This window comes from Ovis aries, chromosome 2 (genome assembly GCF_016772045.2).
Source record: "Ovis aries strain OAR_USU_Benz2616 breed Rambouillet chromosome 2, ARS-UI_Ramb_v3.0, whole genome shotgun sequence".
Lineage (NCBI taxonomy): Eukaryota > Metazoa > Chordata > Mammalia > Artiodactyla > Bovidae > Ovis > Ovis aries.
Window position 1 is genome coordinate 242,786,550 of NC_056055.1, and position 12,790 is coordinate 242,799,339.

The 12,790-nt window shown below is 45.9% G+C and overlaps 1 protein-coding gene across 13 annotated transcripts in view; it reads left to right on the forward strand.

Moving 5' to 3' along the window:
• Positions 1-2,354, forward strand: part of CNR2 (cannabinoid receptor 2) — a 36,731-nt gene extending 34,377 nt beyond the window's left edge. For all 13 annotated transcript variants that reach the window (XM_060410670.1, XM_060410669.1, XM_060410674.1 and 10 more), the window contains one exon: positions 31-2,354. In XM_060410670.1, the coding sequence (XP_060266653.1) occupies positions 31-1,161 (1,131 nt within the window). In that variant the 3' untranslated portion in view covers positions 1,162-2,354. The remainder of the gene's footprint in view (positions 1-30) is intronic.
• The last annotated feature ends 10,436 nt before the right edge of the window (positions 2,355-12,790 follow it).

The following is a 12,790-nucleotide window of genomic DNA, read 5'->3' on the forward strand; positions in this document are numbered from 1 at the left end:
GACTCATCTCTTCTTCTTCTTGTGCCACAGCAAAGACTTCTTGGCAAGCCCGGCAGAAGCCCAGGGACCCACCCCATGGAGATATGCCTGAAGATAGAGGCAGCCAACGGCTCCAGCGATGGCTTGAATTTCAACCCCATGAAGGAGTACATGATCCTGAGCGGTCCCCAAAAGATCGCGATCGCAGTGCTGTGCACCCTCCTGGGCCTGCTGAGTGCCCTGGAGAACCTGGCTGTTCTCTACCTCATCGTGTCCTCACACCGGCTCCGCAAGAAGCCCTCCTACCTGTTCATTAGCAGCTTGGCTGGGGCCGACTTTCTGGCCAGTGTGGTCTTTGCCTCCAGCTTTGTACATTTCCACGTCTTCGATGGCGTGGATTCCAAAGCTGTCTTCCTGCTGAAGATCGGCAGTGTGACTCTGACCTTCACGGCCTCCCTAGGCAGCCTGCTGCTGACTGCCATCGACCGCTACCTCTGTCTGCGCTACCCGCCTACCTACAAAGCTCTGCTCACCCGCAGGAGGGCACTGGCAACCCTGGGCATCATGTGGGTGCTCGCTGCATTGGTGTCCTACCTGCCCCTCATGGGATGGACCTGCTGTCCCAGGTCCTGCTCTGAGCTTTTCCCCCTGATCCCCAATGACTATCTGCTGGGCTGGCTCCTGTTCATCGCCACCCTTTTTGCGGGCATCATCTACACCTACACACATGTCCTCTGGAAGGCCCATCAGCACGTAGCCAGCTTGGCTGAGCACCGGGACAGACACCTGTCTGGAATGGCCCGGATGCGGCTGGATGTGCGGTTGGCCAAGACCCTGGGGATGCTCCTGGCTGTGCTCTTCATATTCTGGTTCCCGGTACTGGCCCTCATGGTCTACAGCCTGGCTGCCAGGCTAAGCGACCAGGTCAAGAAGGTCTTCGCCTTCTGCTCCTTGCTCTGCCTTGTCAACTCCATGGTCAACCCCATTATCTATGGCCTGCGGAGTGGGGAGATCCGGTCCTCTGCCCACCACCGCCTGGCCCACTGGAAGAAGTGTGTGAGGGGCCTCGGGCCAGAAGGAAAAGGAGAGATCCCCAGGTCCTCAGTCACTGAAACAGAGGCTGATGTGAAAACCACCCCCGGGCTAGATTCCAGAGAGCTATCCTGGCCTGATGAGCTCTGATCACTGATGTGATCACTTTCACAGGGTGAAATCAGCCAAGTCAGAAGTCGTTTCACTCCCCGGAGGAGGAAGAGTGGCCTTGATCCTTTCATCTGACTTGAACCAGCCCCAGAGGCCGGGACACTCAGCCCTTTCTACTGAGTGTTGGTACTGACCCCTGGAAGGTAGCGGGGTCATGCCTGTCTGCATGACCTGGTCACAGTCTGTTGGGTAGCCAGGCCCTGTGAGGGGCGGCAAGCTGGGCAGGAGGCAGGCGGCTTGGGACAGGCTCAGTGCAGGTCAGAACAACCTTCCCAGTAAAACAGCTTAGTGCCTCAATTCTCCAGAGACTCCAGGAGCCAGGTGGAGCTTTCACGCTTAGCAATGAGGGACCTGGAGGAGATCTGGGAAGAGTGGATCATTCTCCTGGGATCTCAGGATATCAGATGTGATGGCTGGCCAGCCCTTCTTCCTGCTTAATTGTTAGGGGCCTCCTTGGTTCTAGAGCTATGAAAGGCCCTACCTGAAGGTCACCCTTCCCACAGAAGGCCAAGAACTAAAATGCGAGGAGGATCAAGGATGTCGATCCACCTCTTGCAGAGGTAACTGACAAGACTCCAGTTCAGAGCATCTTATTATTAGGGCAGTGGCCCTCTCTGACACCCTGATAATCCCCACTCACAGTCACAGTGACTCCTAGGGACCTGGGGAATACAGAGGAGGCTGGGATCGCTTGACATGCAGAATCTTCAGAGAATTCTGTTGGTCTTGCTAAGTCCTTTTTGGTGGTACCACTGGAAGCAGGCAGTGTGCCAGTCTAATCCAACTCCAAGAAAAAGAAAGATATACACAAAGGTTTTATAAATCCCCAAATTGTTCCCAGCCATCCCTTGATTCAGCCCCTTTGTCCCCTCTACCACCCGAACCCTATAATAAATAACAAACAGAGCAAGTGGGAGGAGGGGGAAATTTACTTACTATGTGCCAAGCATAGGGCTGATGTCCCACAGTCCATCAGCTCCAGCAAGGATTCAGCCCCATGCTTTGAAGATCCCAGGATACCCATGTTTTACGTTATCAGGGAGGCTGGATTCCTACCAAAGGGGCTTAAAGCAGTAGGCAGGAGAAATTGTTGATGGTGAGGAGGATGCATAAGAATTCTGATGCAATTGTGTGGGACTACAGATGGAATAAAAGGAAATGTATTGATCAAACGTGTCTTCATTTAATATTTATAAGACAAGGTGTTCGCCATTCATTCATTCATCCAACCATCTCACCAATACACACTAGACTCTGTTAGATCCTGGATGTCCAGCCATAAATGAGACTCTGCCCCTGTCTAATGGGGCTCACATTCTACATTCTGCTGGGAATAGAGTCTTCAGTGAAGAAAGAAAGTTGATGGTGGTACAAAGAAAGAAATCATCAAGGTCGTGGAAGAGAGATTATTTGAGGCAACTTTAGGTAGGGTGGACCTACTATGTGCTTTGCTCATGAGTTGACTGGCATTTATTGAGATGTTACTATGTGCCAGGCACTGGGCTAAGTGCTTTTATGTATTCTAAATTATTTGGCTGTGGTGCGTCTTAGTTGAGACACACAGGATCTTCCATCTCCATTGTGGCACTGGGGATCTCTTAGTTGCGGCATGTGGAATCTAATTCCCTGACCAGGGATTGAATCCCGGACCCCTGCGTTGGGCATGTGGAATCTTAGCCACTGGACCACTAGGGAAATTCCTGGGCTAAGTGTTTTTAAATGAGGAATCTCAGTCTCACAATAATCTGATGAAGAGGGTTTGGTAGCCGCAATTGACCAATGTGGACAATCTCTAAGAGGCAAAAGTCACTTGACTGAGATCACACTACTGATAAGTACCCAAAGCTGGGGTTTTCAACCCAGTTCTGTTTGACTGCTAAGCCTACCCTCTTTACCACTAACTTCTTGGTCCAGTTCAGTCAAATTCTGCTTGATTCAGATAGTAATAATAAACAAGCCTACAAATAATAATCAGACTTCAATAATAATAAGCCTAATAGTGACAAATATGTATAAAGTATAAGTGGTAATATGACTTAATAAATCTAGTAATATTATTAAATTTTCATAACAGCAAATTGCTGCAACCTTATCATTATGTCTCAACATACTTCATTTTGTGCCCTATATTAACTTCCTGCAGCAACTTTCCACAAACCGAGTGGCTTATAACAACAGAAATTTATTCTTTCACAGTTCTGGACTCTAGAAACTAATTAAGTGTCAACAGGGCCATGCTGTCTCCAAAGTTTCACCGGAAGGATGTTGTTTAGTTGCTAAGTTGTGTCCAACTCTTTTGCCATCCCCATGGACTGTAGCCAGCCAGGCTCCTCTGTCCATGGGATTTCCCAGACAAGAATACTGGAGTGGGTTGCCATTTCCTTTTCCGGGGGATCTTTCTGACCCAGGGTTCAAACCTGCGTCTCTTGTATTGGCAGGTGGGTTCTTTAGCAATGAGCCACCTGGGACGCCAGCAGCGGGTGGACGCTTCCTCGCTTTTTCCAACTTCTGGCAGCTCCTGGTGTCCCTCGGCTTGTGGCAACATAACTCCTGCCTCTGCCTCTATCTTCACATGGCCTTTCCCCGCTCTATGTCTGGGTGTCTTTTTTTTTTTCAGTTGCGGTATAGCTGATTTCCAATGTTATTAATACATTAGTTTCAGGTAAAACAATGAGTCAACATTTTTCTTGACAAAAGATTCCATTAATTTATTATAAATATTGGCTATTTTCCCTGTGTTGTACAATAAATCCTTGTAGCTTATTTATTTTTTACATAGCAGCTCGTACCTTCTAACCCCAACTCCTCTTGTCCCTCCCCACTTCTCTCTCCCCACCAGTAATTACTAATTTGTTCTCTATAACTATGAGTCTGTTTTTGTTTTGTTATGTTCATTTTTGTTTGTTTGTTTTTAGATTCCACACATAAGTGATAACATATGCACTATTCATGTTTCTCTGTCTGGCTTATTCACTTAGCATAATAGCCTCCAGGTCTATCCACGTTGTTGCACCTGGCAGGAATTTATTCTTTTTCATGACTGGGTGGTATTCCATTCCACAGCCTCTTTATCCATTCATCTGTTGATGGGCATTTAGGTTGCTTCCCGTTACTGTAAATAATGCTGCTATGAACATTGGAGCCCATGTATCTTTTTGGATGCGGAGAGGAATTGCTGAATCATGGGAGAGCTCTATTTCAGTTTTTTGAGGAATCTCTATTCTATTTTCCACTGTGGTTGCACAAATTTATGTTACTACCATCAGTATACAGAGATTCCCTTTTCTTCACATCCTCATCAACGTTTGTTACTTGTGTTCTTTTTGATGACAGCCATTCTGACCAGATTGAGGTGATATCTCACTGCAGTTTTGATTAGCATTTTTCTAATAATTAGAAATTAGATGTTGAGCTTCTTTAAATTTGTCTGTTGGCTGTATGTCTTCTTTGGGAAAATGTCTATTCAGGTCTTCTGACCATTTTCCAATCAGGGTGTTTTGTTATATTGCACTACATGAACTATTCATACATTTGGGATCAGTCAGTTCAGTTCAGTGCAGTCGCTCAGTCGTGTCCGACTCTTTGCGACCCCATGAATCGCAGCACGCCAGGCCTCCCTGTCCATCACCATCTCCTGGAGTTCACTCAGACTCACATCCATCGAGTCCGTGATGCCATCCAGCCATCTCATCCTCAGTTGCCCCCTTCTCCTCCTGCCCACAGTCCCTCCCAGCATCAGAGTTTTTCCCAATGAGTCAACTCTTTGCATGAGGTGGCCAAAGTACCGGAGTTTCAGCTTTAGCATCATCCCCTCCAAAGAAAGCCCAGGGTTGATCTCTTTCAGAATGAACTGGTTGAATCTCCTTGCAGTCCAAGGGACTCTCAAGAGTCTTCTCCAATACCGCAGTTCAAAAGCATCAATTCTTCGGCATTCAGCCTTCTTCACAGTCCAACTCTCACATCCATACATGACCACAGGAAATACCATAGCCTTGACTAGACAGACCTTTGTCGGCAAAGTAATGTCTCTGCTTTTGAATATGCTATCTAGGTTGGTCATAACTTTTCTCCCAAGGAGTAAGCGTCTTTTAATTTCATGGCTGCAGTCACCATCGGCCGTGATTTTGGATCCCCCAAAAATAAAGTCTGATACTGTTTCCACTATTTCCCCATCTATTTCCCATGAAGTGATGGGACCAGATGCCATGATCTTCGTTTTTCTGAATGTTGAGCTTTAGGCCAACTTTTCGCTCTCCTCTTTCACTTTCATTAAGAGGCTTTTTAGCTCCTCTTCACTTTCTGCCATAAGGGTGGTGTCATCTGCATATCTGAGGTTATTGATATTTCTCCCAGCAATCTTGATTCCCTTATTAGTCATATCACTTGCAAATATTTCCTCCCATTCAGTAGGTTGTCTTTTCAATTTGCTGATGGTTCCCTGTCCTGTGCAAAAGCTTTTAAGTTTAATTTTATTTTTTATTTTGTTTCCTTTACCATAGGAGACAGATTGTAAAAAATAGGGCTATGATTTATGTCAGAGAGAGTTCTGCCTATGTTTTCTTCCATTTATTTTATTTATTTCCACTTACAATTACGTCTTTTATCATGGTGTCTTTTTTTAAGGACACCATTCCTTGGGTTAAGGCATGACTTCATCTTAATTTAACAACTCACATCTCCAAAGAAGGGAACATTCACAGGATTTGAGTGGACATGAAGTTTTGGGGGACACTCTTCACCCAGTACAGCCCCAAGGAAAAAGCCCAACCCCCTAATACACCCCACCTCATGGACTGTGTTAAGTGGGAGTCATGGGCTTGTCTTCCCCCACAAGACGAGCTCCATGTTCACCTCTTGGTTCCCAGGGTCCCTTGAAGAACCATTACAGAGTCTTAAGGGAGCTGGTCAATATCTGCGGCACTGAACTGCTTCTGAAAAGCTTTAATTGCACTTAGGAAAATAGGATTTTATTTTAACTCAAACACCTATCTTTTGTAATGTAAATAAATGGGATGGTTTTCTAAAGGTGAATATGTGACACTTTCTCAAGAGGCAGGTCAGGTGGTCTGGTATTCCCATCTCTTGAAGAATTTTCCACAGTTTATTGTGATCCACACAGTCAAAGGCTTTGGCATAGTCAATAAGGCAGAAATAGATGTTCTTCTGGAACTGTCTTGCTTTTTCCATGATTCAGCAGATGTTGGCAATTCGATCTCTGGTTCCTCTGCCTTTTCTAGAACCAGCTTGAACATCTGGAAGTTCATGGTTCATGTACTGCTGAAGCCTGGCTTGCAGAATTTTGAGCATTACTTTACTAGCATGTGAGATGAGTGCAATTGTGTGGTAGTTTGAGCATTCTTTGGCATTGCCTTTCTTTGGGATTGGAATGAAAACTGACCTTTTCCAGTCCTGTGGCCACTGCTGTGTTTTCCAAAGTTGCTGGCATATTGAGTGCAGCACTTTCACAGCATCAACTTTCGGGATTTGAAATAGCTCCACTGGAATTCCATCACCTCCACTAGCTTTGTGCGTAGTGATGCTTTCTAAGGTCCACTTGACTTCACATTCCAGGATGTCTGGCTCTGGGTGAGTGATCACACCATCGTGATTATCTTGGTCATGAAGCTCTTTTTTGTACAGTTCTTCTGTGTATTCTTGCCACCTTTTCTTAATATCTTCTGTTTCTGTCAGGTCCATACCATTTCTTTCCTTTATTGTGCCCATCTTTGCATTCCCTTGGTATCTCTAATTTTCTTGAAGAGATCTCTGGTCTTTCCCGTTCTGTTGTTTTCCTCTATTTCTTTGCATTGATCGCTGAGGAAGGCTTTCTTATCTCTCCTTGCTATTCTTTGGAACTCTGTATTCAGATGCTTATATCTTTCCTTTTCTCCTTTGCTTTTCACTTCTCTTCTTTTCGTAGCTATTTGTAAGCCCTCCTCAGACAGCCATTTTGCTCTTTTGCATTTCTTTTCCATGAGGATGGTCTTGATCCCTGTCACCTGTACAATTTCATGAACCTCTGTCCATAGTTCATCAGGCACTCTGTCTATCAGATCTAGTCCCTTAAATCTATTTTTCACTTCCACTGTATAATAATAAGGGATTTTATTTAGGTCATACCTGAATGGTCTAGTGGTTTTCCCCACTTTCTTCGATTTAAGTCTGAATTTGGCAATAAGGAGTTCATGATTTGAGCCACAGTCAACTCAGGAAGCAACAGTTAGAACTGGACATGGAACAACAGACTGGTTCCAAATAGGAAAAGGAGTACATCAAGGCTGTATATTGTCACCCTGCTTATTTAACTTATATGCAGAGTACATCATGAGAAACACTGGGCTGGAAGAAGCACAAGCTGGAATCAAGATTGCCAGGAGAAATATCAATAACCTCAGATATGCAGATGACACCACCTTTATGGCAGAAAGTGAAGAGGAACTAAAGAGCCTCTTGATGAAAGTGAAAAAGAAGAGTGAAAAAGTTGGCTTAAAGCTCAACATTCAGAAAACTAAAATCATGGCATCTGGTCCCATCACTTCATGGGAAATAGATGGGGAAATAGTGGAAACAGTGTCAGACTTTATTTTTGGGGGCTCCAAAATCACTGCAGCCATGAAATTAAAAGACACTTACTTCTTGGAAGGAAAGTTATGACCAAACTAGATAGCATATTCAAAAGCAGAGACATTACTTTGCCAACAAAGGTCCATCTAGTCAAGGCTATGGTTTTTCCTGTGGTCAGGTATGGATGTGAGAGTTGGACTGTGAAGAAAGCTGAGTGCCGAAGAATTGATGCTTTTGAACTGTGGTGTTGGAGAAGACTCTTGAGAGTCCCTTGGACTTCAAGGAGATCCAACCAGTCCATTGTAAAGGAGATCAGTCCTGGGTATTCTTTGGAAGGACTGATGCTGAAGCTGAAACTCCAATCCTTTGGCCACCTCATGAGAAGAGTTGAGTCACTGGAAAAGACCCTGATGCCGGGAGGGATTGGGGCAGGATGAGAAGGGGACGACAGAGGATGAAATGGCTGGATGGCAACACTGACTCGATGGACATGAGTTTGAGTGAACTCCGGGAGTTGGTGATGGACAGAGAGGTCTGGTATGCTGCGATTCATGGTGTCACAAAGAGTCGGACACGACTGAGCGACTGAACTGAACTGAACTGAACTGAACTGATGTGATTCCTTAAACTTGGGACACGCCGTTCTTTATTCATTGTTGGGGTCTTATCTCATTTTAGCCAAAAAAATGCCCAAGTGCCTGGCATAAATTGATACTCAGTAAATATCTGTTTAATGAATAAAGCTAGAGTTTAAAAATCATTGAATTAAACGACTTCCACATTGTCTTCCTCTCTCCTTTCACAATCACACCCTATTTCTGCTTTAAGTAAAGAAGTAGAGTTTATGGAGGGGGAGAGCAAGGGAGAAATGGGACCCCAGATATCACTGAGAACCCATTGTTTGGATGAGGGAATAGGCCCAGGCAGTGGACAAGACCTGCCCAAGGAGACCCAACAAGGTGGTGTCTAATGCAAGAAACCTAGGTTTCCCAGCTCCCAGGTTTTCCAGACTGTTACAATGCCTCTCACCTGCGCCTGCAGATTTACATTTTGGCTATGAGGCTAAGGAGGAATAAAGGTCATGGTGTCCTATTTTATATTCCCCAAGATGAGCTCTGTAGCATCAAAGACCATTACTCACCCTGATCACTAGAAGTCATGTACGAATGTTTTGTTGTTGTTTTGTTTAAGTGTCTGGGCTTGCTGTTGTGGACAACATTACAACATAACCTTGCAAAGGAAGTAACAGAAGATAAAATGGCTGTTCACTGAGCAACAGCCATTCTGTTTATTGCTCCTAGAATGAGGAAGTGCTTGCTTCTGTCAACACAGGCTTTGACAGGCTCTCTTGCACCTCCTGGGGTACAAGAGAGAAGCAGCATTTGAGCGACACAGGTTCTGCATCTGCAGACCTGGGTTCTGGTCCCACTGCTGATCCAAACTAGTTACATGATCTTGGACAACTCCAGTCCCCTCTCTGGGTCTCAGTTTCCTCTTCCACAAAATGGGAAGAAGAGTAAAGAACAGGATGGTGTCAAAGATCCCCAGAGTTCCTTCCAACTCCAACCTGCCGCCGTTCTCTCACTGATACAGGGGTACCAAGCGTGCAGTCGGGGTGGTCACTAGACTTCCCACACCTGATGACCTCACCGCCTACGTGAACATGCACAGCATCTACCAGTTGTAGAATCTAGTGACCTTCCGGTCAGACAAGGTTCACAGAGGCACTGCTTAGGCCTGAGGCTCTCAATTTCCTCACTCCGTCACTCTGAAGATACTCCTTTGAGTCTGCCTGTGCATAGGTCTTGTTTTTCTAAGTAGATGTCAAGCTCTTCGAATTGCCTCAAAAGCCCCAAAGCAAGTTCAAGACATGGGCAGGTGTGTTAGCCACTCAGTCGTGTTCGGCTCTTTGCGACCCCAAGGACTGTACCCCACCAGTCTCCTCCATACGTGGGATTTTCCAGGCAAGAATACTAGAGAGGATTGCCATTTCCTGCTCCAGGAGATCTCCCCCACCCCGGAATCGAACCCCAGTCTCCCGCATTGCAGGCAGACTCTTTACCATCTGAGCCACCACGGAAGGCCCTTCAATACATACTAGACAAATATTAGGCAAAATAGTCACACCTGTGGAATTGCAGAGTCAGACACGACTGAGCGACTGAACACACACACAGAAGAGAAAGTCAGGAGGCAGGAATACCAAACGGAAGAACACTGTCACAGCCCTGGCAGAAACGAGGGGCAGAATGATGATGGGAGGAAGCATTATAAGGGCAGAGATGGGAGGACCTGCTCTTCTTCTTTCGGTGCCCACTTTCCTCCCGCCTCTAACCCGATGGGATGCTTTCTCCCATCATCCTTCTGCCCCTTCATTTCTGCCAGGGCTGTGACCATGCTCTTCCTACCGCCTGACTTTCTCTTCTATGTGTGTGTTCAGTCACTCAGTCATGTCTGACTGTTTGCCATCCCAGGGACTCCAGCCATTTCCTCCTTCGGGGGATCTTCCCCACCCAGGGATCAAACCTGCATCTCTTGCATCTCCTGCATTGGCCTGCGAATTCTTTTCACACTACTGCGTCAGCTGGAAAGCCCTTTCTCTTCTGTAGTACAACTCAAAAAGTCCCTTATCCCTGTTTACTTAGCCTACACACAGAGTACATTATGCAAAATGCCAGGCCAGATGAAGCACAAGCTGGAATCAAGATTGCCAGGAGAAATATCAATAACCTCAGATATGCAGATGACACCACCCTTATGTCAGAAAGCAAAGAGGAAAGAGGAACTAAAGAGCCTCTTGATGAAGGTGAAAGAGGAGAGTGAAAAAACCAGCTTAAAACTCAACATTCAAAAAACTAAGATCATGGCTTCGGGTCCCATCACTTCATGGCAAATAGATGGGGAAACAATAGAAACAGCAATAGGCTTTGTTTTCCTGGGCTCCAAAATCACTGCGGACCCTGACTACAGCCATAAAATTAATACGCTTGCTCCTTGGAAGAAAAGCTATGAGAAACCTAGACAGCATATTAAAAACCAGAGACATTTGCCGGGAGCCACGACGGGAGATCCCACCCATGACAAGGTCATGTGGAAGAGAACTGTTAAGCAAGGCTTCAGAACTCTAGGGGCTTCCTAGGCTTTCTCGAGCATCTACCCCAAAACCAGAATCTGTCTGTTTTACTATTTCATGACTTTCACCAACTCCTCTGACATTAACAGGGGGCTAACCCTGAACACCTTTCTCTGGAGAAAATCAACTTAGGGCTATAGCTAATAAGTCTCCTGGACATGAGAGGAATATTTCGAATCAAACCCCCTCTGTTAGCATTCTAGCTTGCTTGGCAGGTATATCCAGACTCTTACAGCTACGCATATGATTATTTACAGCCTCTCAGCTGTGAGAGGCACGGAAAGCCTAAAACATAGAGGCTTTGAAAGAGTTAAAAGTTATTAGAGTAGTGCTAGTGTAGCATTTCATTATTGGGCCAATGCTTGTTGCTAAGTTCCCGTATCTCTTATCCACTGTGCGCCTGGGAATGCATTAGTTAACATAGTGAGAATGTAAGAAAAACAAGCGTAGCCTTGAATTTAACCACATTAGATCTTTGAGCTAATTGGTTCTTTCTTGTAACTCACTGCACCTTTACTCTGTGAAAAATGTAACTGTGGCATTTTCTGAGGCTGACATAGATTAAAAATATAAAGAAAAAACACTTTGAGGGAAAATAAGTTTTCTGGTTGAGCAGCCTTTATCAAAAGAGGGTCATAAAATGTTACCAGGCCTCCAAGGCCACAAGATATTGTATACAACATCATTTGTGGGTAAGGTATGCAGAAAAAATCCTGGTTTCGATAAGGGCAAAACTGCTGGAATGTTTGGGCTGACTCTGTATGACCTTGCATCGTTCATTTCCCTCCATATATAAGGCAAGGTATAAAAGTACCTTTTGAAAAATAAAGCTTCTGGGCCTTGCTCATCGAAACAGCTCGGTCACCCCATGTTTTTTCTTCTATCTTTCTTTCTCTCTCTATCTCCCTCTCCCTCTTTTTTTCAGGCTGATCCCTTGGAGCATAGGGGCTCGCTGCGTTCACTTATCTGCCCGGGTTTCTAAGACCTGAACGGGAAGACGTTCTGCGTCTTCACTCCCTCGGGAGACCGGGAGGGCACCTGCGGCCGGCGTGAAGAGGGCAAACTTCTTGTCTCGGAGTTTTATTGGCTTTCTATGTAAACCAAGAAACATCAGCCTCTTTCTCTCCTCTATTTTCTTATCTTCAACATTCTTTCCTTATCTCTCTCTAAATCAATCGCCAACGCTGTTTCTCCTTCGGGTTTCCCTGGATCCTGTGGGGGCTGGACCCCGGCGGACATTACTTTTCCAGTAGTCATGTATAGATGTGAGAGTTGGACTGTAAAGAAAGCTGAGCGCCAAAGAATTGATGCTTTCCAATTGTGGTGCTGGAAAAGACTCTTGAGAGTCCCTTGGACTGCAAGGAGATCCAACCCATCCATCCGAAAGGAGATCAGTCCTGGGTGTTCATCAGAAGGACTGATGTTGAAGCTGAAACTACAATACTTTGGCCACCTGATGCGAAGAACTGATTCATTGGAAAAGATGCTGATGCTGGGAAAGATTGAAGGCAGGAGAAGGGGACGACAGAGGAGATGGTTGGATGGCATCACCGACTCACTGGACATGAGTTTGAGTAAACTCCGGGAGTTGGCGATGGACAGGGAGGCCTGGCGTGCTGCAGTCCATGGGGTCGCAAAGAGTCGGACACGACTGAGCGCCTGAACAGCAACAACAAACAGCTCCCAACAGTAAGGTCAACGTGGACCCCGCTCAGTTCTCTGCACACACCGTAACTTTAACACACACACCCCGCCCACGATTTCACACGGCAGTGAATTCTCTTCTGAAGTGTTTAGTCACTGGTCACCTGAGCGGCATCAACGCCTCCCTGCCTCTTTCTCCCTTAGAGCGCCAGAGCGGTGGCAGGGACCGCCCGCCCACCGAGAGGAAAGACTCCCGGTAGCCAAGCA